At 52.9% G+C, this 24,617-nt stretch overlaps 1 protein-coding gene across 1 annotated transcript in view; it reads right to left on the minus strand.

Annotated features, from left to right (window-relative positions):
- MYEF2 (myelin expression factor 2) overlaps positions 1-20,999 on the minus strand; it is a 64,794-nt gene extending 43,795 nt beyond the window's left edge. Inside the window, exon 1 of the mRNA XM_075345800.1 lies at positions 20,759-20,999. Coding sequence (XP_075201915.1) covers positions 20,759-20,883 — 125 coding nt within the window. The 5' untranslated portion in view covers positions 20,884-20,999. The remainder of the gene's footprint in view (positions 1-20,758) is intronic.
- Positions 21,000-24,617: the final 3,618 nt, after the last annotated feature.

A 24,617-nucleotide genomic window follows, 5' to 3' on the forward strand; every position in this document is an offset into this window, starting at 1 on the left:
CCAACATTCTATTGATGGACGCTATAAGATTATTCACTATGGCGTCACCATTAGGTGTATCCAGATTGAGAGCGGTCTCAGGATCAGAATCCTGAGCCGCTACTGCCGCCACATTACACAGAGAGTCCTTCTGCTAGGACCCTGATGAAACCGAGGGCCGCTCATAGTGAGCCCGCTTAGGCCGTCTGGGACTGACGTCTGTGCAGAGCCGTGACTCTGGGATGCGTGTGACATTCCTGGAGCTGTTAGATGTTCACACTGAGGGGGGCCATGGATCAATGATTCACCAGTGCCCATGTTGTGAGAGACATGTCCGGACTGCTAGGCTTCTAGTATCATAGCCATAGTCCTAGAAAATCTGTCAGTAAATACTGCAGACACAGTCCTCATCCTCTGGCCATTAGCAGAGACTCCGGCTGAGTTGGATATAATGGGGGTCTATGTAACCTGCCGGCCGTATAGCCGTACATGCTGTACCGGCTGCATAGAAAAAACATGTGGTTCTGCACCTTTGTTTTACACAGAGAATATGCTGATAACTCCTCCGCACAATCCAGGAGGGTATATACAACGTGCGACCAAACAGTGCAATGTATATAGTACAAGCATCTCTATAAGTGCACTTCTGCACTAGTGGGGTTAGCACCCCAGGTGCTGCTTAACGCCTGTTGCAGCGATTGTGTGACTATCAGAATGCCAGGGTCTTCCACACTTGTCTCTGTATCGTACAGAAACTGACACTAATGGCTGCCGGCGTCCTTGTAGAGAAGGAAGCCGTGGGCGTGCCTGAGAAAGTGCGGGAATCCGGTTTCACAGTGCACACAGTGAGAGGGGTGGAGTATGCAAAACATACTCCAGCTCTCAGCGCTGCTGTGCTATGCAGCGTCACGCCCCTACCCTGACTGTCAGGCCTGTGGGCGGTAACGAAGGGAGACTAGGCCCAGAAGCCGGGGACTCGAGTTAATAAGCGCGGCCGGCATATCAGTGCTAGCCGGCGCGGAAGTCCCCGGCACACCACAAATCCCAGCGGCGCCTTAAATAAAAGTGGCAGCGGCGGTTAGCGCAGTAGTCTCCCAATACACTAACACACCCAGCAACGCTGTGGTGTGCGATGGCACTAGTGCGGACAGCGCCGCTGTCCCTGGCGCACTAACACACCCAGCAGTGCTGCCGTGTGTCTGCGCGGTCCCCACAGGGACACCGAGTACCTCCATGTAGCAGGGCCATGTCCCTGAAGATACTCCGCTCCATGTCCAGCAGATACCAGGGGCTGTGGATGGAGCACGGTCTCAGTGCCTGGAGACCGATAGAATCCCACTTCACCCAGAGCCCTGTAAAAAGGGATGGGGAAGGAAGCAGCATGTGGGCTCCAGCCTCCGTACCCGCAATGGGTACCTCAACCTTAACAAACACCTCCGACATGAAGTGGGGTGAGAAGGGAGCATGCTGGGAGCCCGTATGGGCTCACTTTTCTTCCATCCGACATAGTCAGCAGCTGCTGCTGACTAAACAGTGGAGCTATGCGTGGATGTGTTGCCTCCTTCGCACAAAGCACAAAACTGGTGAGCCAGTGATCCCACTGGGGGTGTATAGCCAGAAGGGGAGGGGCCTTACACTTTTAAGTGTAATACTTTGTGTGGCCTCCGGAGGCAATAGCTATACACCCAATTGTCTGGGTCTCCCAATTAGGAGCGAAAAAGAAAGTGACATTCTAAACTGCATCCCTCACACCTCACACTGCTCAAAATCACACCCAAGACCGGTAAATCTTTTCTTATTTTTATATAGCGCTAACATATTCCGCAGCGCATTACATACATTGGCAACACTGTCCCCATTGGTGCTCACAATCTAAATTCCCTATCTGTATGTCTTTGGAGTGTGGGAGAAAACAAGAGTACCTGGAGGAAACCCACGCAAACACGGGGAGAACATACAAACTCCTTGCAGATGGTGTCCTTGGTGGGATTCGAACCTAGGACCCCACTGAGCCACAGAGATGCCCATTATTACATTACAGGTATTAACCTTGTAGGTGCTTCACATGAACTAAAGCAATGTGGAAGGAAAAAAAAAAATGAAAAATTCTTTTCCCCAAAAAATTACTACTTTAGCCCTAAATTTTGCATCTTCACTAGGGTAATGAGAAAATCCACCATACAATTTATCCTGAGTACATTGATAACCCACATGTGGGCAAAAACTACTTTTGAGGCACAGTGCAAAATGAAAGGGAAGGAGTGCCAAATTTGAGACCAGATTTAGTTGGCATGGTTTGTGGGTGCCATGTCACATTGGCAGAGCCCCTTAAAAGGGAACCAAACATAAGTATTTTGGTATATAAAAGGTAGTGACAGTATAGCACTGGCTTTATCAGGCACATTGTGTACATACCATTAGTGGGCAGCTCGGATGTTTAGGCTGTAAAATCCAAGTTTATAAAGTTTGAAAATGCATGCACTTTTTGATTGACTTGTGCACTTCTCCAGATAATATCCGGGCGGGTTATGCACATGATTCCCGCCCCCCGCCTGTTCCTCCCTCTCTCTGGCTGTATGCAAATTTCTTTATTCAGTTACACGGCGTCGGAGTTGGCACCTGCGCATAGCGCTTATCTCCGGCGCCGTGTTTCTGAAGCCCGCATTACCCAGTTTTGTGTCTGAGAGGGCGGCGCATGCGCCCTCGCTTCTTCAGATCTCATTGGGAGCGCGTGCGGTCACAACAGGACTGGAGAACAGCTGATCTTACCCCGATTAGCTGCAGCAGACGTCTGCTACGATATCGTCTGCTGCAGCTAATCGGTAAGATTAAAGCTTAAACTTTTTCACGCTGATTGAGCTGTATGGCAGCTTGTTTTTTTGCAAGACGATGATGTTTTTAGCGGTACCAATTTTAGTATTATATGGCTATCACCAATTAGTCTACTTTTTTGTCAGCTGTATGATGAAAAGCCAGATATTGCTGAGATTTTATTTATTTATTTTTTTTACTATGATCACTGACAGGGTTACCTAGTGTGATCAGGTTGTCACGGACACATCAATACCAAATGTTTACTTTTGTTGCTCATTTTTCTTTAAATAATTTAATGGAATATTTTTTGTTCTTTAGTGTTTTTTTTCTTACTTAGGCTACTTTCACACATCCGGATTTTTGCTCTGCGGCACAATACGGCGTTCTGCAGAAAAACCGCAACCGGCTTTTGTAACGCCGGTTGCGGGTTTTTTTGCATAGACTTACATTAGTGCCGTATTGTGCCGTAGGGGCTTGCGTTCGGTCCGGTTTTTGCCGCATGCGGCAGATTTAGCCGATGCCGCGGCCGGATCGAACGTTCCCTGCAACGTTTTTTGCTCCGGCAAAAGAAGGGAATTTTGTTACTTACCGTAAATTCCTTTTCTTCTAGCTCTTATTGGGAGACCCAGACGATTGGGTGTATAGCACTGCCTCCGGAGGCCACACAAAGCAATTACACTAAAAAGTGTAAGGCCCCTCCCCTTCTGGCTATACACCCCCAGTGGGATCACTGGCTCACCAGTTTTAGTGCAAAAGCAAGAAGGAGGAAAGCCAATAACTGGTTTAAACAAATTCTCTCCGAGTAACATCGGAGAACTGAAAACCGTTCAACATGAACAACATGTGTACCCGCAAACAAACCAACAATCCCGAAGGACAACAGGGCGGGTGCTGGGTCTCCCAATAAGAGCTAGAAGAAAAGGAATTTACGGTAAGTAACAAAATTCCCTTCTTCAGCGCTCTATTGGGAGACCCAGACGATTGGGACGTCCAAAAGCTGTCCCTGGGTGGGTAAAGAAATACCTCATGTTAGAGCTGCAAGACAGCCCTCCCCTACGGGGAGGCAACTGCCGCCTGCAGGACTCTTCTACCTAGGCTGGCGTCCGCCGAAGCATAGGTATGCACCTGATAATGTTTGGTGAAAGTGTGCAGACTCGACCAGGTAGCTGCCTGGCACACCTGTTGAGCCGTAGCCTGGTGTCGTAATGCCCAGGATGCACCCACGGCTCTGGTAGAATGGGCCTTCAGCCCTGATGGAACCGGAAGCCCAGCAGAACGGTAGGCTTCAAGAATTGGTTCTTTGATCCATCGAGCCAGGGTAGCCTTAGAAGCCTGCGACCCTTTGCGCTTACCAGCGACAAGGACAAAGAGTGCATCCGAACGGCGCAAGGGCGCCGTGCGGGAAATGTAGATTCTGAGTGCTCACCAGATCTAACAAATGTAAATCCTTCTCATACCGATGAACTGCATGAGGACAAAACGAAGGCAAAGAGATATCCTGATTAAGATGAAAAGAGGATACCACCTTCGGGAGAAACTCCTGAATAGGGCGCAGCACAACCTTGTCCTGGTGGAAGACCAGGAAGGGAGCCTTGGATGATAGTGCTGCCAGCTCAGACACTCTCCGAAGAGACGTGGCCGCTACCAGAAAAGCCACTTTCTGTGATAGTCTAGAAAGTGAAACCTCCTTCAGAGGCTCGAAGGGCGGCTTCTGGAGGGCAACTAGTACCCTGTTCAGATCCCATGGATCTAACGGCCGCTTGTACGGGGGTACGATATGGCAAACCCCCTGTAGGAACGTGCGCACCTTAGGAAGGCGTGCCAAACGCCTCTGAAAAAAGACGGATAGCGCCGAGACCTGACCTTTAAGGGAGCCGAGCGACAAACCTTTTTCTAACCCAGATTGCAGGAAAGAAAGAAAGGTAGGCAATGCAAATGGCCAGGGAGACACTCCCTGAGCAGAGCACCAGGATAAAAATATCCTCCACGTTCTGTGGTAGATCTTAGCGGACGTGGGCTTCCTAGCCTGTCTCATGGTGGCAACGACCCCTTGGGACAATCCTGAAGACGTTAGGATCCAGGACTCAATGGCCACACAGTCAGGTTCAGGGCCGCAGAATTCCGATGGAAAAACGGCCCTTGGGACAGTAAGTCTGGTCGGTCTGGGAGTGACCACGGTTGGCCGACCGTGAGCTGCCACAGATCCGGATACCACGCCCTCCTCGGCCAGTCTGGGGCGACAAGTATGACGCGGCTGCAATCGGATCTGATCTTGCGTAGCACTCTGGGCAAGAGTGCCAGAGGTGGAAACACATAAGGGAGCCGGAACTGCGACCAATCTTGCACTAGGGCGTCTGCCGCCAGCGCTCTTTGATCGCGAGACCGTGCCATGAAGGTTGGGACCTTGTTGTTGTGCCGTGACGCCATTAGGTCGACGTCCGGCACCCCCCAGCGGCGACAGATTTCCTGAAACACGTCTGGGTGAAGGGACCATTCCCCTGCGTCCATGCCCTGGCGACTGAGGAAGTCTGCTTCCCAGTTTTCTACGCCGGGGATGTGAACTGCGGATATGGTGGAGGCTGTGGCTTCCACCCACATCAGAATCCGCCGGACTTCCTGGAAGGCTTGCCGACTGCGTGTCCCCCCTTGGTGGTTGATGTATGCCACCGCTGTGGAGTTGTCCGACTGAATTCGGATCTGCCTTCCTTCCAGCCACTGCTGGAAGGCTAGAAGGGCAAGATACACTGCTCTGATTTCCAGAACATTGATCTGAAGGGTGGACTCCTGCTGAGACCACGTACCCTGAGCCCTGTGGTGGAGAAAGACTGCTCCCCACCCTGACAGACTCGCGTCTGTCGTGACCACCGCCCAAGACGGTGGTAGGAAGGATCTTCCCTGTGATAATGAGGTGGGAAGAAGCCACCACTGCAGAGAGTCTTTGGCCGTCTGGGAAAGGGAGACTTTCCTGTCCAGGGATGTTGACTTCCCGTCCCATTGGCGGAGAATGTCCCATTGAAGTGGACGCAGATGAAACTGCGCAAACGGAACCGCCTCTATTGCCGCCACCATCTTCCCGAGGAAGTGCATGAGGCGTCTTAAGGAGTGCGGCTGACCTTGAAGGAGAGCCTGCACCCCAGTCTGTAGAGACCTCTGCTTGTCCAGCGGAAGCTTCACTATCGCTGAGAGAGTATGAAACTCCATGCCAAGATACGTTAGTGATTGGGTCGGTGACAGATTTGACTTTGGGAAGTTGATGATCCACCCGAACGCCTGGAGAGTCTCCAGTGCAACATTCAGGCTGAGTTGGCATGCCTCTTGAGAGGGTGCCTTGACCAGTAGATCGTCCAAGTAAGGGATCACAGAGTGTCCGTGAGAGTGCAAGACTGCTACCACTGCCGCCATGATCTTGGTGAACACCCGAGGGGCTGTCGCCAGACCAAATGGCAGAGCTACGAACTGAAGATGGTCGTCTCCTATCACGAAGCGTAGAAAGCGTTGGTGCTCTGTAGCAATCGGCACGTGGAGATAAGCATCTTTGATGTCTATTGATGCTAGGAAATCTCCTTGAGACATTGAGGCAATGACTGAGCGGAGGGATTCCATCCGGAACCGCCTGGCGTTCACATGCTTGTTGAGCAGTTTTAGGTCCAGAACAGGACGGAAGGAGCCGTCCTTTTTTGGAACCACAAAGAGATTGGAGTAAAATCCTCGCCCCCGTTCCTGAGGGGGGACAGGGATCACGACTCCTTCTGCTCTTAGAGAGTCCACCGCCTGCAGCAGGGCATCTGCTCGGTTGGGGTGTGAGGAGGTTCTGAAGAACCGAAGTGGAGGCCGAGAACTGAACTCGATTCTGTACCCGCGAGACAGAGTGTCTGTTACCCACCGGTCTTTGACCTGTGACAGCCAAATGTCGCAAAAGCGGGAGAGCCTGCCACCGACCGAGGATGCGGAGGGAGGAGGCCGAAAGTCATGAGGTAGCCGCTTTGGAAGCGGTTCCTCCATTTGCTTTCCTGGGGCGTGAGTGAGCCCGCCAGGAATCTGAGCTCCCTTGTTCTTTGAGTCCTTTTGGACGAGGAGAATTGGGCCTTGCCCGAGCCTCGAAAGGACCGAAACCTCGACTGCCACTTTTTCTGTTGAGGTTTACTTGCTCTGGGCTGTGGTAAGGAAGAGTCCTTACCCTTGGACTGTTTTATGATTTCAGCCAATGGCTCACCAAACAGTCTGTCTCTAGATAATGGCAAGCTGGTTAAGCATTTTTTGGAACCAGCATCTGCTTTCCAGTCCTTTAACCACAAGGCTCTGCGCAAAACCACAGAATTGGCGGACGCCATAGCGGTACGGCTCGTAGATTCTAGGACAGCATTGATAGCATAGGTCGCAAACGCAGACATTTGCGAAGTTAGGGACGCCACTTGCGGCACTGCTGGATGTATGAAAGCATCCACCTGTGCTAAACCAGCTGAAATAGCTTGGAGTGCCCACACGGCCGCGAATGCTGGAGCAAACGACGCGCCGATAGATTCATAGACAGATTTCAACCAAAGGTCCATCTGTCTGTCGTTGGCATCTTTAAGTGAAGCGCCATCCTCTACTGCGACTATGGATCTAGCCGCAAGCTTGGAAATTGGGGGATCCACCTTTGGACACTGGGTCCAGCGTTTGGCCACCTCAGAGGGAAAGAAGGGAATTTTGTTACTTACCGTAAATTCCTTTTCTTCTAGCTCTTATTGGGAGACCCAGACGATTGGGGTATAGCTACTGCCCTCCGGAGGCCACACAAAGCACTACACTAAAAAGTGCAAGGCCCCTCCCCTTCTGGCTATACCCCCCCGTGGTATCACGGGTTCTCCAGTTTTAGTGCCAAAGCAAGAAGGAGGAAGCCAATAACTGGTTTAAACAAATTAACTCCGAATAACGTCGGAGAACTGAAAAACCGTTCAACATGAACAACATGTGTACCCGCAAACAACAAAAAAATCCCGAAGGACAACAGGGCGGGTGCTGGGTCTCCCAATAAGAGCTAGAAGAAAAGGAATTTACGGTAAGTAACAAAATTCCCTTCTTCTTCAGCGCTCTATTGGGAGACCCAGACGATTGGGACGTCCAAAAGCTGTCCCTGGGTGGGTAAAGAGATACCTCATGTTAGAGCTGCAAAACAGCCCTCCCCTACGGGGATGTCACTGCCGCCTGCAGGACTCTTCTACCTAAGCTGGCATCCGACGAAGCATAGGTATGCACCTGATAATGTTTGGTGAAAGTGTGCAGACTCGACCAGGTAGCTGCCTGGCACACCTGTTGAGCCGAAGCCTGGTGTCGTAATGCCCAGGACGCACCCACGGCTCTGGTTGAGTGGGCTTTTAGCCCTGAAGGAACCGGAAGCCCCGCAGAACGGTAGGCCTCTAGAATTGGTTCTTTGATCCATCGAGCCAGGGTGGCTTTAGAAGCCTGCAACCCCTTGCGCGGACCAGCGACAAGGACAAAAAGTGCATCGGAACGGCGCATGGGCGCCGTGCGGGAAATGTAGATTCTGAGTGCTCTCACCAGATCCAGCAAACGTAAGTCCTTTTCATACCGGTGAACCGGATGAGGACAAAAGGAAGGCAAGGATATATCCTGATTAAGATGAAACGAGGAGACGACCTTAGGGAGAAACTCCGGAATGGGGCACAGCACTACCTTGTCCTGGTGGAACACCAGGAAGGGAGCCTTGGATGACAGAGCTGCCAGCTCCGACACTCGCCGAAGCGATGTGATCGCAACAAGAAACGCCACTTTCTGTGACAGGCGAGAAAAGGAAACTTCCTTCAGAGGCTCGAAAGGCGGCTTCTGGAGAGCAACTAGTACCCTGTTCAGATCCCATGGATCTAACGGCCGCTTGTACGGGGGCACAATATGACAGACCCCCTGCAGGAACGTGCGCACCTTAGGAAGACGTGCTAGACGCTTCTGAAAAAACACGGATAGTGCCGATACTTGCCCTTTAAGGGAGCTGAGCGACAAGCCCTTTTCTAACCCCGATTGCAGGAAAGAAAGAAAAGTGGGCAATGCAAATGGCCAGGGAGACACTCCCTGAGCGGAACACCAGGATAAGAAAATCTTCCACGTTCTGTGGTAGATCTTAGCAGAAGTCGACTTTCTAGCCTGTCTCATTGTGGCTACAACTCCTTGGGATAATCCTGCAGACGCTAGGATCCAGGACTCAATGGCCACACAGTCAGGTTCAGGGCCGCAGAATTCTGATGGAAAAACGGCCCTTGGGACAGTAAGTCTGGTCGGTCTGGCAGTGACCACGGTCGACCGACCGTGAGATGCCACAGATCCGGATACCACAATCTCCTCGGCCAGTCTGGGGCGACGAGTATGACGCGGCTGCAATCGGATCTGATCTTGCGTAACACTCTGGGCAAGAGTGCCAGAGGTGGGAAGACGTATGGGAGCCGGAACTGCGACCAATCTTGAACTAATGCGTCTGCCGCCAGAGCTCTTTGATCTCGCGACCTCGCCATGAATGCCGGGACCTTGTTGTTGTGCCGGGACGCCATTAGGTCGACGTCCGGCACTCCCCATCGGCGACAGATTTCCTGAAACACGTCCGGGTGAAGGGACCACTCCCCTGCGTCCATGCCCTGGCGACTGAGGAAGTCTGCTTCCCAATTTTCTACGCCTGGGATGTGAACCGCGGATATGGTGGATGCTGTGTCCTCCACCCACATTAGAATGCGCCGGACTTCTTGGAATGCTTGCCGACTGCGCGTCCCTCCTTGGTGGTTGATGTATGCCACCGCTGTGGAGTTGTCCGACTGGATTCGGATCTGCTTTCCTTCCAGCCACTGTTGGAAGGCCAGTAGGGCAAGATACACTGCCCTGATTTCCAGAACATTGATCTGAAGGGTGGACTCCTGCGGAGTCCACGTCCCCTGGGCCCTGTGGTGGAGAAACACTGCTCCCCACCCTGACAGACTCGCATCTGTCGTGACCACTGCCCAGGATGGGGGCAGGAAGGATCTTCCCTGAGACAATGAGGTGGGAAGGAGCCACCATTGTAGAGAGTCCTTGGCCGTCTGGGAAAGAGAGACTTTCCTGTCCAGGGACGTTGACTTCCCGTCCCATTGGCGGAGAATGTCCCATTGAAGTGGGCGCAGATGAAACTGCGCAAAGGGAACTGCTTCCATGGCTGCCACCATCTTCCCGAGGAAGTGCATGAGGCGCCGTAAGGGGTGCGACTGGCCTTGCAGGAGGGATTGCACCCCTGTCTGTAGGGACCGCTGCTTGTTCAGCGGAAGCTTCACTCTCGCTGCTCGAGTATGAAACTCCATGCCAAGATACGTTAGCGACTGTGACGGTGACAGATTCGACTTTGGAAAGTTGATGATCCATCCGAACGTCTGTAGAGTCTCCAGCGTAGCATGTAGACTGAGTTGGCATGCCTCTTGAGAGGGTGCCTTGACAAGTAGATCGTCTAGGTAAGGGATCACCGAGTGCCCCTGAGAGTGCAAGACTGCTACCACCGCCGCCATGACCTTGGTGAAGACCCGGGGGGCTGTCGCCAGACCGAATGGCAGAGCTACGAACTGAAGATGGTCGTTTCCTATCACAAAACGTAGAAAACGTTGATGTTCTGTAGCAATTGGCACGTGGAGATAAGCATCTTTGATGTCTATTGAGGCAAGGAAGTCTCCTTGAGACATTGAGGCAACGACAGAGCGGAGGGTTTCCATCCGGAACCGTCTGGCGTGCACATGTTTGTTGAGCAGCTTTAGATCCAGAACAGGACGGAACGAGCCGTCCTTTTTTGGAACCACAAAGAGATTGGAGTAAAACCCTCGCCCTTGTTCCTGAGGCGGTACAGGAACCACTACTCCTTCCGCTCTTAGGGAGTCCACCGCCTGCAGCAGGGCATCTGCTCGGTCTGGATGTGGGGAGGTTCTGAAGAACCGAGCTGGAGGACGAGAACTGAACTCGATTCTGTACCCGCGAGACAAAATGTTTGTCACCCACCGGTCTTTGACCTGTGACATCCAAATGTCGGAAAAGCGGGAGAGCCTGCCCCCGACCGGAGATGCGGAGGGGGGGGGGGGCTGGAAGTCAAGAGGTAGCCGCTTTGGAAGCGGTTCCTCCATTTGCTTTCTTGGGGCGTGCGTGAGCCCGCCAGGAATCTGAGACTCTTTGCGTCCTCTGAGTCCCTTTGGACGAGGAGAATTGTGTCTTGCCCGAACCTCGAAAGGACTGAAACCTCTGCTGCCATTTTTTCTGCTGAGGTTTGCTTGAACTGGGCTGGGGTAAGGAAGAGTCTTTACCCTTGGACTGTTTAATGATGTCAGCCAATGGCTCGCCAAACAGTCTGTCTCTAGATAAAGGCAAGCTGGTTAAACATTTTTTGGAACCAGCATCTGCTTTCCAGTCCTTTAACCACAAGGCTCTGCGCAAAACTACCGAATTGGCGGACGCCATTGAGGTGCGGCTGGTAGATTCTAGGACCGCATTGATAGCGTAAGACGCAAACGCAGACATCTGCGAGGTAAGGGACGCCACTTGCGGCACCGCTGGATGTATGATAGCATCCACTTTTGCTAACCCAGCTGAAATAGCTTGGAGTGCCCATACGGCTGCGAATGCTGGAGCAAACGACGCGCCGATAGCTTCATAGACAGATTTTAACCAAAGGTCCATCTGTCTGTCATTGGCATCCTTAAGTGAAGCGCCATCCTCCACTGCAACTATGGATCTAGCTGCAAGTTTGGAAATCGGGGGGTCTACTTTTGGACACTGGGTCCAGCGCTTGACCACATCAGGGGGGAAAGGAAAACGTGTATCCTTAGAACGTTTAGAGAAACGCCTTTCTGGATGAGCGTCGTGTTTCTGGATTGACTCTCTGAAGTCAGAGTGATCCAAGAAAGCACTCAATTTACGCTTGGGATAGAGGAAACGAAACTTCTCCTGCTCTGCAGCTGCCTCCTCTGCAGAAGGAGCTGGGGGAGAAATATCCAACAGTCTATTGATGGCTGAGATAAGCTCGTTTACCATGGCGTCCCCATCCGGGGTATCCAGATTGAGAGGGGTTCCAGGATAAGACTCCTGATCACTCTCTTCAGACGCATCACAGGGCGACTGATTGCGCTGAGACCCTGAGCAGTGTGATGACGTTGAGGGTCTTTCCCAGCGAGCTCGCTTAGGGTGGCTGGGGCTATCATCTGAGTCATAATACTCAGCCTGGGAAGCCGGGGACCCCCTTGCAGTCTGGATTAATTCCAACTGAGGGGGATTAGAGGACAGAGACCTCGCCGTGTCCATAGACTGAGCCCCAGTCATGGATTGCAAAGTTTCAAGGATTTTTGCCATAGTCACAGACATTCCATCAGCAAAAACTGCAAAGTCTGTCCCTGACACCGGGGCAGGACTTACAAGCGTCTCAGCCTGGGTCACTACCCCTCCGGACTCCGGCTGGCGAAGCAGCACCGGATCTGAGCATTGCACACAATGGGGGTCTTTGGAACCTGCTGGTAGAGCAGCCCCACATGCAGCACACGCAGTGTACACAGCCCTAGCCTTGGCAGCCTTGCGTTTTGTGGATGACATGTTGCTGCTTCCTCAGAGCGATCTGGGTATCCAGCCAGGAAGCGACCTCACAGTGCAAGAAATAAATAAATATATATATCTGGTGACACAGTACACCAATACACACTGAGGCACTAGAGGGGCCAGCTGAAATGCCGCTTACCGCCCGCTTAAGAGCGGGTGTGTGGTCGCCAAAAGCCCCCTAGTCCAGGTCTCCCAGAGCCTTGCGTCCTTCCTCCAGCCAGACTGCATGTAATGGCTGCCGGCGTCCTGGGAGAGGAGGGGGGGCGGGCCCTGGGCGTTCCTGACTAAGAGCGGGAAGCCTGCTTCCCTCTGTGCCTAGTGAGAGGGCTGGAGCATGTAAATCAGGCTCCAGCCCTCGTCGCTGCTGCGAAACAGCGTCTCTCCCCTACCCTGATTGACAGGGTGGGGGCGGGAACGAAGCGGAGCTAGGCCGCAAAAGCCGGGGACTGGATTTATAAACGCCGCCGCCGTAAAAGCGCGGTCGGCGTGTCCCCGGCGCACTACAAGTCACAGCAGCGCCGCCGGTCCAGTGGGGGTCGGCGCTGCGTTCCCACAACACAAAGTCCCCCAGTAAACTGTAGGAACACTAACTCCAACGTTACGGTCCCCGGCGCACTACAACACCCAGCCAGCCCGGAGTGTGTCTGTGCCTGCCGGGGACACAGAGTACCTGTATGATGCAGGGCCATGTCCCTGATTGTACTCCTGCTCCATATCCATCAGGTTCAACTGGGTCTGTGGATGGAGCCCGGCGTCAGAGCTTAGAGGCCGGCAGGATCCCACTTCCACAGAGCCCTACAAGGGGATGTGGAAGGAAAACAGCATGTGGGGCTCCAGCCCCTGTACCAGCAATAGGTACCTCAACCTTACAACACCATCCACGGGTGAGAAGGGAGCATGCTGGGGGCCCTATATGGGCCCTCTTTTCTTCCATCCGAAATAGTCAGCAGCTACTGCTGACTAAAATCTGTGGAGCTATGCGTGGATGTCTGACCTCCTTCGCACAAAGCTTGAAAACTGGAGAACCCGTGATACCACGGGGGGGTATAGCCAGAAGGGGAGGGGCCTTGCACTTTTTAGTGTAGTGCTTTGTGTGGCCTCCGGAGGGCAGTAGCTATACCCCAATCGTCTGGGTCTCCCAATAGAGCGCTGAAGAAAGGATAACGGGTATCCTTAGAACGTTTAGAGAAACGCTTGTCTGGATGAGCGTCGTGTTTCTGGATCGATTCTCTGAAGTCAGAGTGGTCCAAAAAAGCACTTAATTTACGCTTGGGATACAGGAAATGGAACTTCTCCTGCTGTGCAGCTGCCTCCTCTGCAGAAGGGGCTGGGGGAGAAATATCCAACAGCCTATTAATTGCCGATATAAGGTCATTAACCATGGCGTCACCATCAGGGGCATCCAGATTGAGAGGGGCCTCAGGATTAGAATCCTGGTCACCGTCCTCAGTCTCATCACAGAGAGACTCTTGTCGCTGAGACCCTGAACAGTGTGAAGACGTGGAGGGTCTTTCCCAGCGAGCTCGCTTAGGCTGCCTGGGACTGTCATCTGAGTCAGAGACTTCAGCCTGTGATGCTTGAGACCCCCCTGAAGTACGGATTAGTTCCAACTGAGGGGGACCGGAGAGCATAGACACAGCAGTGTCCATGGTCTGAGCAACTGGCCTGGCCTGCAAGGTTTCCAGGATTTTTGCCATAGTCACAGACATTTTATCAGCAAAAACTGCAAAGTCTGTCCCCGTCACCGGGGCAGGGTTCACAGGCGCCTCTGCCTGGGCTACCACCACAATAGGCTCTGGCTGACGAAGTGCCACTGGGACTGAACATTGCACACAATGAGAGTCGTTGGAGCCTGCTGGTAGATTAGCCCCACATGCAGTACAAACAGTGTACACAGCCTGTGCCTTGGCACCCTTGCGTTTTGCGGATGACATGTTGCTGCCTCCTCAGAGCACTACAGGGTGTCCAGCCAAGAAGCGACCTTACAGTGCACTATATAAATATATATATATATATATATATATATATATATATATATATATATATATATATATATATATATATATATATATATATATATATATATATATATATATATATATATATATATATATATATATATATATATATATATATATATATGGTACCAAGAAAAAAGTACACTAATATAACACTGAGGCACTAGAGGGGCCAGCACTACTGTGCTGCTTACCGCCCGCTTAGGAGCGGTGTGTGGACGCCAGAAATCCCTCTAGTCTGGGTCTCCCAGAGCCTGCTGCCTTTCCCCAGCCAGACCGCATGTGTAATGGCTGCCGGCGTCCTTGTGGAGAGGGGGGGCGGGCCCTGGGCGTACACCGACGAAGAGCGGGAAGTCTGCTTCCCCCTGTGCCTAGTGAGAGGGCTGGAGCATGTAAATAAAGCTCCAGCCCTCGGCGCTGTTAATTGAGCAGCGTCTCTCCCCTACCCTGATTGACAGGGTGGGGGCGGGAACGAAGCGGCACTAGGCCGCAGAAGCCGGGGGCTAAAGTTAGAAGCGCCGCCGCCGTAAAAGCGCGGTCGGCGCAAAGTCCCCGGCGCACTACAAGTCGCAGCTGCGCCGCCGCTCCAGGAGCGGTCGGCGCAGTAGTTCCCAACATGAAACGTCACTCAGCAAAGCTGCAGTGACCTAACCCCGGCGCACAGCGCTACTGTCCCCGGCGCACTATAACGCTCAGCAAGCCTGAGAGTGTCCGTGCCTGCCGGGGACACAGAGTACCTGAAAGTTGCAGGGCCTTGTCCCTGAACGGCACTCCCGCTCCAAATCCAGCAGGTTCTATGGGTCTGTGGATGGAGCCCGGCCCCAGGGCTTGGGGGCCGGCAAGATCCCACTTCCACAGAGCCCTCCAGGGGATGTGGAAGGAAAACAGCATGTGGGCTCCAGCCTCTGTACCAGCAATAGGTACCTCAACCTTACAAGCACCACCGCGGGTGAGAAGGGAGCATGCTGGGGGCCCCATATGGGCCCTCTTTTCTTCCATCCGATATAGCCAGCAGCTACTGCTGACTACAAACAGTGGAGCTATGCGTGGATGTCTGACCTCCTTCGCACAAAGCAGAAAACTGGTGAGCCAGTGATCCCACTGGGGGTGTATAGCCAGAAGGGGAGGGGCCTTACACTTTTTAGTGTAATTGCTTTGTGTGGCCTCCGGAGGCAGTGCTATACACCCAATCGTCTGGGTCTCCCAATAGAGCGCTGAAGAAAACACCGCATCGCGCCGCATCCGGCCGCTGCGGCGCATTTTTCAATGCATACCTATGGAGGCCGGATGCGGCGAGATGTGGAAAAAACCGCATCCGGTCACCGCATGCGGTTTTTTCCACTGCGCATGCTTAGTAGCATGCCGCAACCGGAAAAAACGGACGGGCCGCATGTAAAAACGTATGCAACGGATGCGGTGTTTTCGCCGCATCCGTTGCATAGTTTTCACAGCCGGATTGAGCCGCAGTGCTCAAACCGGATGTGTGAAAGTAGCCTTAGTCTTTATATGGGACATTACCTGTTGCTGCTGACACAGCAATACTGTACTGCAATGACCAATCTATGCAATACAGTACAGCTGTCAGCGCAGTACTGACAGAAGCATGTATGAGCATGCTTCTGGTATGATCCCAGGCGTATTCTGGTAGCTTGGCGCGATCCCTTTTCCAATCTCCTAAATAGCGTGAGCTAGCGACATTCCCTGGCTGTGACAGCTGGGGCTTTGCAATCAAACAAGCTGCGCTCCCAGCAACGATCGCAGGGGCACAGCTCCGATGCCCCTGCAATCGCCAGGACGTACTAACTACCCCCTTGCCCAGCAATGCACTGCCTATCAGGAAGTAACTAGTAGGACAAATGTTGGGAAAGAGAAGAAAAAAAAAAAAAAAGAACCCGGTCAGCACCATTTAGTAATAATCTTACATAGTATGAATTACCAGTCATTTTGCTTTGCATCTGTCTGAACAAGGCTCCAGGATAGTTTTCTATCAATTTCTCATATATACAGTGTTAGTAAACAGTTCCAGATGAATGTCAGTGAAAACGGCGAATGTGAAAATGTAACTGAACTTAAATGGAGGAAAAAAGAACCCAAAAGAGAATAGAGCAAACTGTTGTATTTGCATGAACTTTGGACGGAATTCCTTCACTCACCTCCCTGACCAACTCAGTACTGATTGCCAAATCGATTACCAGGACTCTGGCCCATCAGCAAGTAATCTGACTGACCAACAGAGCCATGAGCATCGATGCCCCCATCTCTACTGCCAAAAGAAAGCATGCTGCCCCCCCCCGTGTCCCCTGCGCGCCGTACACCGACACCCCCCCCTTGTGTCCCCTGCGCGCCGTACACCGACACCCCCCCTTGTGTCCCCTGCGCGCCGTACACCGACACCCCCCCCTTGTGTCCCCTGCTCGCCGTACACCGACACCCCCCCCTTGTGTCCCCTGCGCGCCGTACACCGACACCCCCCCCTTGTGTCCCCTGCGCGCCGTACACCGACACCCCCCCCTTGTGTCCCCTGCGCGCCGTACACAGATACCCCCCCTTGTGTCCAGGGCTGTGGAGTCGGTAAGCCAAACCTCCGACTCCGACATATATTGCTTATAGTTAGGTGAAAAATTTATTGTAGTACATGAATATGTGTATGTGAACATCAGACATTTAATAATTTTTATGATACAATAATCAAGATATTTGGATAGAACATAAAATATATTTATTGGAATACAACTTTAGAACACAAAAAACTGTAATAAATTGTAAATATATAATACACTATGTAATATACAGTAGATTACATATATATCTTGTGTGTGTATATACACTGAAATATATATATATATATATATATATATATATATATATATATATATATATATATTACATATTTACAATGTATTAGTTTGTGTTCTAAAGTTGTATTCCAATAAATATATTTTGTTCTATCCAAATATCTTGATTATTGTATCATAAAAACAATTAAATGTCTGATGTTCACATTGTACTACAATAAATTTTTCACTTAAATATAAGCATTATACTAAATGTCATTTAGTAAAATATTCAGCACATTCTGCATTGCACTACTGTCCCCAATTTATTATATATTTTAGGAGTCGGAGTCGGTGCATTTTATACCGACTCCACCAAAATGAGCTCCAACTCAGACTCCACAGCCCTGCTTGTGTCCCCTGCGCGCCGTACACCGACACCCCCGCTTGTGTCCCCTGCGCGCCGTACACCGACACCCCCCCCTTGTGTCCCCTGCACGCCGTACACCGACACCCCCCCTTGTGTCCCCTGCGCGCCGTACACCGACACCCCCCCCCTTGTGTCCCCTGCGCGCCGTACACCGAAAACCCCCTTGTGTCCCCTGCGCGCCGTACACCGACCCCCCCCCTCCCGTGTCCCCTGCGCGCCATACACTAACACCCCCTCCCTCCGGGGTCCCCTGCGCGCTGTACATCGACCCCTGTCCCTCCCAGTGACCCTTGCGCACCGTAAACCGACCACCTTCGTCTTGCCTTCTGTATACCAGGGGTCTCAAACTCAGCTGGGTGTATGGGCGCACAGAGGAAAAAAAAATTTGAGGGGGGCCGCATTCCTTGTAGGACAAAGTGACATTTTTTGGTTTTTTGCTTATTTATTATGACAAACCTGCAATTTTTTGGTTAAGAAAAATAAAATTATAATATATATATAAAAATATATATATAAAAATTTTAATTAAAAAAAATTCATGCTTTATTTTGATTTTTTTATATTTTATCACCTTGTAATGTTGTTTTACAATTACCATCATATAGCATTGTGCCCATCCTTGCAGCATTGTGCCCATCCGTGTGCCCTGCAGTATTGTGCCCATCCTTGCAGCATTGTGCCCATCCGTGTGCCCTGCAGTATTGTGCCCATCCTTGCAGCATTGTGCCCATCCTTTAGTAATACAAAAAATAAAAATTCTCACCTTTCCTCCGTTCTTTGTGTGCCCATGATCAGTGTTTACAGAGTTCTGGAGGCAGCATGTTTCAGCAGAGTCCAAAATGTTGCAATGTGCAGCACAAGCAGAGTGGATGGGATTTCTAGAAATCCCATGCCTCTGTGCGTGTGCGACTCGCAGCAAACACTGACTTGCGGTGCGGCTTTCAGAGGTCGCAGCAAGTGAGTTGTTTGCTGTGGAGTCGCAAGCGTCCTCTGCAGGGAGAGCACAGCAAGGAGACTGCAGCGCGCCGAACCCTGATCATGGGCCACTGCAGTCTCCAGTGATCTCCTGCAGGAGACTTGCGGCCCCGCAGTTCAGGACCCGCTGCGTCCAGGATGCAGCGGGTCCTGATTGTGAGCATGTATCTTAACTGCTTGTTGCAGACCCTGTGAAGATTGCGGCCCTATGCCAGGGATCGGCGCCAGCAAGGCCATACTACAGTTGAACCATTTGCAGTGCCGCGCAGCGGAGCTTTCTGCATTATACCAATGGCTGCTCTCAGCCAATCAGATGCAAGGTGGTGACTTCATAAAGCAACTTCACCTCCTTGCATCTGATTGGCGGGCGACAGCCATTGGTATAATGCAGAAAGCTCCGCTGTGAGGCACCGCAAATGATTCAACTGTGCTCTGCTGATGACGACCCCCAGCATAGGGCCACGATCGTCAGGGGGTCTGTGGGCTGCAACAAGCAGCAGCCTCGGAGGCCGCATGTTTGAGACGTCTGCTCTATACCGTCCCCCCCCTTACAAACCGTATACAGCCGCCACACACACACACACACATTCCCTGTGGACGGTACAGCGCTGTATAGTCACACACACACACACATTCCCTGTGGACGGTACAGCGCTGTATAGTCACACACACACACACACATTCCCTGTGGACGGTACAGCGCTGTATAGTCACACACACACACACACACATTCCCTGTGGACGGTACAGCGCTGTATAGTCACACACACACACACACACATTCCCTGTGGACGGTACAGCGCTGTATAGTCACACACACACACACACACACATTCCCTGTGGACGGTACAGCGCTGTATAGTCACACACACACACACACATTCCCTGTGGACGGTACAGTGCTGTATAGTCACACACACACACATTCCCTGTGGACGGTACAGTGCTGTATAGTCACACACACACACATTCCCTGTGGACGGTACAGCGCTGTATAGTCACACACACACATTCCCTGTGGACGGTACAGCGCTGTATAGTCTCACACACACACACATTCCCTGTGGACGGTACAGCGCTGTATAGTCTCACACACACACACATTCCCTGTGGACGGTACAGCGCTGTATAGTCTCACACACACACACATTCCCTGTGGACGGTACAGCGCTGTATAGTCTCACACACACACACATTCCCTGTGGACGGTACAGCGCTGTATAGTCTCACACACACACACACACACACACACACACACATTCCCTGTGGACGGTACAGCGCTGTATAGTCTCACACACACACACACACACACACACACACATTCCCTGTGGACGGTACAGCGCTGTATAGTCTCACACACACACACATTCCCTGTGGACGGTACAGCGCTGTATAGTCTCACACACACACACATTCCCTGTGGACGGTACAGCGCTGTATAGTCTCTCACACACACACACACACACACACACACACACACACACATTCCCTGTGGACGGTAAAGCTGTATAGTCTCACACACACACACACATTCCCTGTGGACGGTACAGCGCTGTATAGTCTCACACACATTCCCTGTGGACGGTACAGCGCTGTATAGTCACACACACACATTCCCTGTGGACGGTACAGCGCTGTATAGTCACACACACACATTCCCTGTGGACGGTACAGCGCTGTATAGTCACACACACACATTCCCTGTGGACGGTACAGCGCTGTATAGTCTCACACACACATTCCCTGTGGACGGTACAGCGCTGTATAGTCTCACACACACATTCCCTGTGGACGGTACAGCGCTGTATAGTCTCACACACACATTCCCTGTGGACGGTACAGCGCTGTATAGTCTCACACACACATTCCCTGTGGACGGTACAGCGCTGTATAGTCACACACACACACACATTCCCTGTGGACGGTACAGCGCTGTATAGTCACACACACACACATTCCCTGTGGACGATGCAGCGCCGTAGTAACAGGAGCGGAGTCTATAGCGATGTCACCCCAGACTGGCACAAAAGTGTTCGGCCTAAACCTGAGGTAAAGCCCCGCCATTACTGACTACAGGACACAAAGCTCTGCACAGCGTCACGCGGGAGCAGTATACGGACACACATGGCGGCCGCTTCCACCATCCTCCTCTAACGGCGGCCATTTCCTACACAGATGGCGGCACCTACTTCTTCATCCCATTGGAAGGGCTCTCCTCCGCCATGCTCGCGTCACACTGATCATCGCACAAACTGTTGTTGTCGCTGCCGTTGTTCAACGCGTCCTGGGAGTCATGCTGGTCGAGTTCCGCCATTTTTCAATGCTACAGGCCTTCCTCTCGATGCGACAGTCGACGAAGAAAGATTCAAAAGGCCGCAACGCCTCTTCTTCACCAAGTGCGCAATCAATGCGAGTTCTCGCGAGAACGTACTCCCCGCCCACGGTATGTTCCTCTCGCGCAACTTTATTGTCCACGAACAGTAGTAGAACAATAGGTGGAAATAGAGCCGTGAGCGGGCGTTGTCCTGGCGAGCAGCGCGGCGTGTCGTGAGGCGATTGGGGCACAAGAATGTGTAAATCACGACATTCACTGGCTGCCAGTCTACAGTGCGGAGCCGCACAGCCTCCAGGAGGGCTCTATATGCGCCCAGAGTGCTGTGTAGTGATGGCCATCTGTTCTCACAGTACAGGAGCACTAGTAGCCCCCACTCACAGCATGTAGCCAGTGTGACACCCCCCTCCCCGCATGTTGGCCATTGTATCATTCTAAATCCTATATAGACATACCAATTGCCCCCTTCATTATGTAGTAATGTTCCCTATCTTGATCCTGGGCAACTTCGTGGTAAATATGTCCCCATCCTGGGCAACTTTCTGGTATATACGTCCCAATCCTGGTATATATGTAACTATGTCCCCATCCTGGGTCCATCTTGTTATATATGTCCGCATCCTCGACACATGCTGGTATATATCCCAATCCTAGCATGTATGTCCCCTTCTTGGTATGTATGTCCCCATCCTGATATATATATGTGTATATACAGGGCTGTATTTTGCCTTCATGCTGCCCTAGGCACTTTAAGTGGTCGCGCCCCTTAGTGACAACGTAACACTGAGTTTTCGAAGGGCACTAACCCCCCCCAATGGGGATCACCACAGGCACATCAAAACATAGCATAAGTATAAAATATTCCCACCACAGCGTCCCCACTTATATACTGTGACTGTGACACTGCCCCTAATATACTACACACTGCCCTCCCTTATAAATTATACCCACCACACCTTCCTCAATTATGAAATATGATCTGTACACTGTCCTCACATCATGCTGCCCCCTCCTCACAATGTCCCATGCATGCTGCCCCCTCCTCACAATGTCCCATGCATGCTGCTCCCTCCTCACAGTGTCCCATGCATGCTGCCCCCTTCTCACAATGTCCCATGAATGCTGCTCCCTCCTCACAATGTCCCATGCATGCTGCTCCCTCCTCACAATGTCCCATGCATGCTGCCCCCTCCTCACAATGTCCCATGCATGCTGCCCCCTCCTCACAATGTCCCATGCATGCTGCCCCCTCCTCACAATGTCCCATGCATGCTGCCCCCTCCTCACAATGTCCCATGCATGCTGCCCCCTCCTCACAGTGTCCCATGCATGCTGCCTCCTCCTCATAATGTCCCATGCATGCTGCTCCCTCCTCACAATGTCCCATGCATGCTGCCCCTCCTCACAATGTCCCATGCATGCTGCCCCCTCCTCACAATGTCCCATGCATGCTGCCCCCTCCTCACAATGTCCCATGCATGCTGCCCCCTCCTCACAATGTCCCATGCATGCTGCCCCCTCCTCACAATGTCCTATGCATGCTGCCCCCTCCTCACAATGTCCCATGCATGCTGCCCCCTCCTCACAATGTCCCATGCATGCTGCCCCCTCCTCACAATGTCCCATGCATGCTGCCCACTCCTCACAATGTCCTATGCATGCTGCCCCCTCCTCACAATGTCCCATGCATGCTGCCCCCTCCTCACAGTGTCCCATGCATGCTGCTCCCTTCTCACAATGTCCCATGAATGCTGCTCCCTCCTCACAATGTCCCATGCATGCTGCCCCCTCCTCACAATGTCCCATGCATGCTGCCCCCTCCTCACAGTGTCCCATGCATGCTGCCCCCTCCTCACAGTGTCCCATGCATGCTGCCCCCTCCTCACAGTGTCCCATGCATGCTGCCCCCTCCACACAATGTCCCATGCATGCTGCCCTCCCCTCACAGTGTCCCATGCATGCTGCCCCCTCCTCACAGTGTCCCATGCATGCTGCCCCCTCCTCACAATGTCCCATGCATGCTGCCCCCTCCTCACAATGTCCCATGCATGCTGCCCCCTCCTCACAATGTCCCATGCATGCTACCCCTCTCCATGAGCTCCTAATGCTGCCTTCCTCTTTTCCATAATGACACCTCCATGCTGCCCATTCATCATACTAAGACCACCACACTAACGCTTATGCTGAGACACCACCCCACACACACACACACTACCCCACTCTTAATATTGACTCCCCTACATTGCTCCACTCCATACTGAGCCCACACATCCCTTCTCCATAATGAGCTCCCAATGCTGCCCCCCTCTCATTCTGAGTCCTTACACTCCCCCCATCGATTTTGTCATTGCGCTATCCCTCAACCCTTGTCCTCTGTCTCTAGCATTGGCCCCTCTCTCCCATTCCCCCACCAGCAGCCTCTCTCCCCCGCCTACAGCAGCAGCTTCTCCCCCAGCATCAGCCTCTCTTCCCCAGCCCCCCCAGCATCAACCTCTCTCCCCCAGCGTCCCCCAGCATCAGCCTCTCTCCCCCCAGCCTCCCCCAGTTTCAACCTCTCTCCCCCAGCTTTCCCCAGCATCAGCCTGTCTCCCCCAGCTTCCCCCAGCATCAGCCTCTCTGCCCCAGCTTCCCCCAGCATCAGCCTCTGCCCCCAGCATCAGACTCTCTTCTCCCAGCCTCCCCCAGCATCAGCCTCCCCCAGCATCAGCCTCCCCCCTCCCAGTCTCCCCCAGCATCAGCCTCACTCAGCATCAGCCTCCCTCCTCCAAGCCTCCCGCAGCATCAGCCTCTCCCAGCATCAGCCTCCCTCAGCATCAGCCTCTTTCCTCCCAGCCTCCCCCAGCATCAGCCTCTCTCCTTTCAGCCTCTCCCAGCATCAGCCTCCCTCCTCCCAGCCTCTCCCAGCATCAGCCTCTCTCCTCCCAGCCTCAGCCTCCCTCCGCCCAGCCTCCCCCAGCATCAGCCTCTCTCCTCCCAGCCTCCCCCAGCATCAGCCTCTTTCCTCCCAGCCTCCCCCAGCATCAGCCTCTCTCCTCCCAGCCTCCTCCAGTATCAGCCTCTCTCCTCCCAGCTTCTCCCAGCATCAGCTTCCCCCAGCATCAGCCTCTCTCCTCCCAGCCTCCCCCAGCATCAGCCTCTCTCCTCCCAGCCTCTCTCCTCCCAGCCTCCCCCAGCATCAGCCTCTCTCCCCCAGCTTCTCCCAGCATCAGCCTCTCTGCCCCCAGCATCAGCCTCTCTTCTCCCAGCCTCCCCCAGCATCAGCCTCTCTCCTCCCAGCCTCCTCCCTCCCAGCCTCCCCCCTCCCAGCCTCTCCCAGCATCAGCCTCCCCCAGCATCAGCCTCTGTCCTCCCAGCCTCCCCCAGCATCAGCCTCCCCCAGCATCAGCCTCTCTTCTCCCAGCCTCCCTCAGCATCAGCCTCTCTCCTCCCAGCCTCCCTCAGCATCAGCTTCTCCCCCCCAGCCTCCCCCAGCATCAGACTCCCCCAGCATCAGCCTCTCTCCTCCCAGCCTCCCCCCTCCCAGCCTCCCCCAGCATCAGCCTCCCCCAGCATCAGCCTCACTCAGCATCAGCCTCTCTCCTCCAAGGCTCCCGCAGCATCAGCCTCTCCCAGCATCAGCCTCCCTCAGCATCAGCCTCTTTCCTCCCAGCCTCCCCCAGCATCAGCCTCTCTCCTTTCAGCCTCTCCCAGCATCAGCCTCCCTCCTCCCAGCCTCT

The sequence above is a fragment of the Anomaloglossus baeobatrachus genome, chromosome 4, assembly GCF_048569485.1.
Source record: "Anomaloglossus baeobatrachus isolate aAnoBae1 chromosome 4, aAnoBae1.hap1, whole genome shotgun sequence".
Classification (NCBI taxonomy): Eukaryota; Metazoa; Chordata; class Amphibia; order Anura; family Aromobatidae; genus Anomaloglossus; species Anomaloglossus baeobatrachus.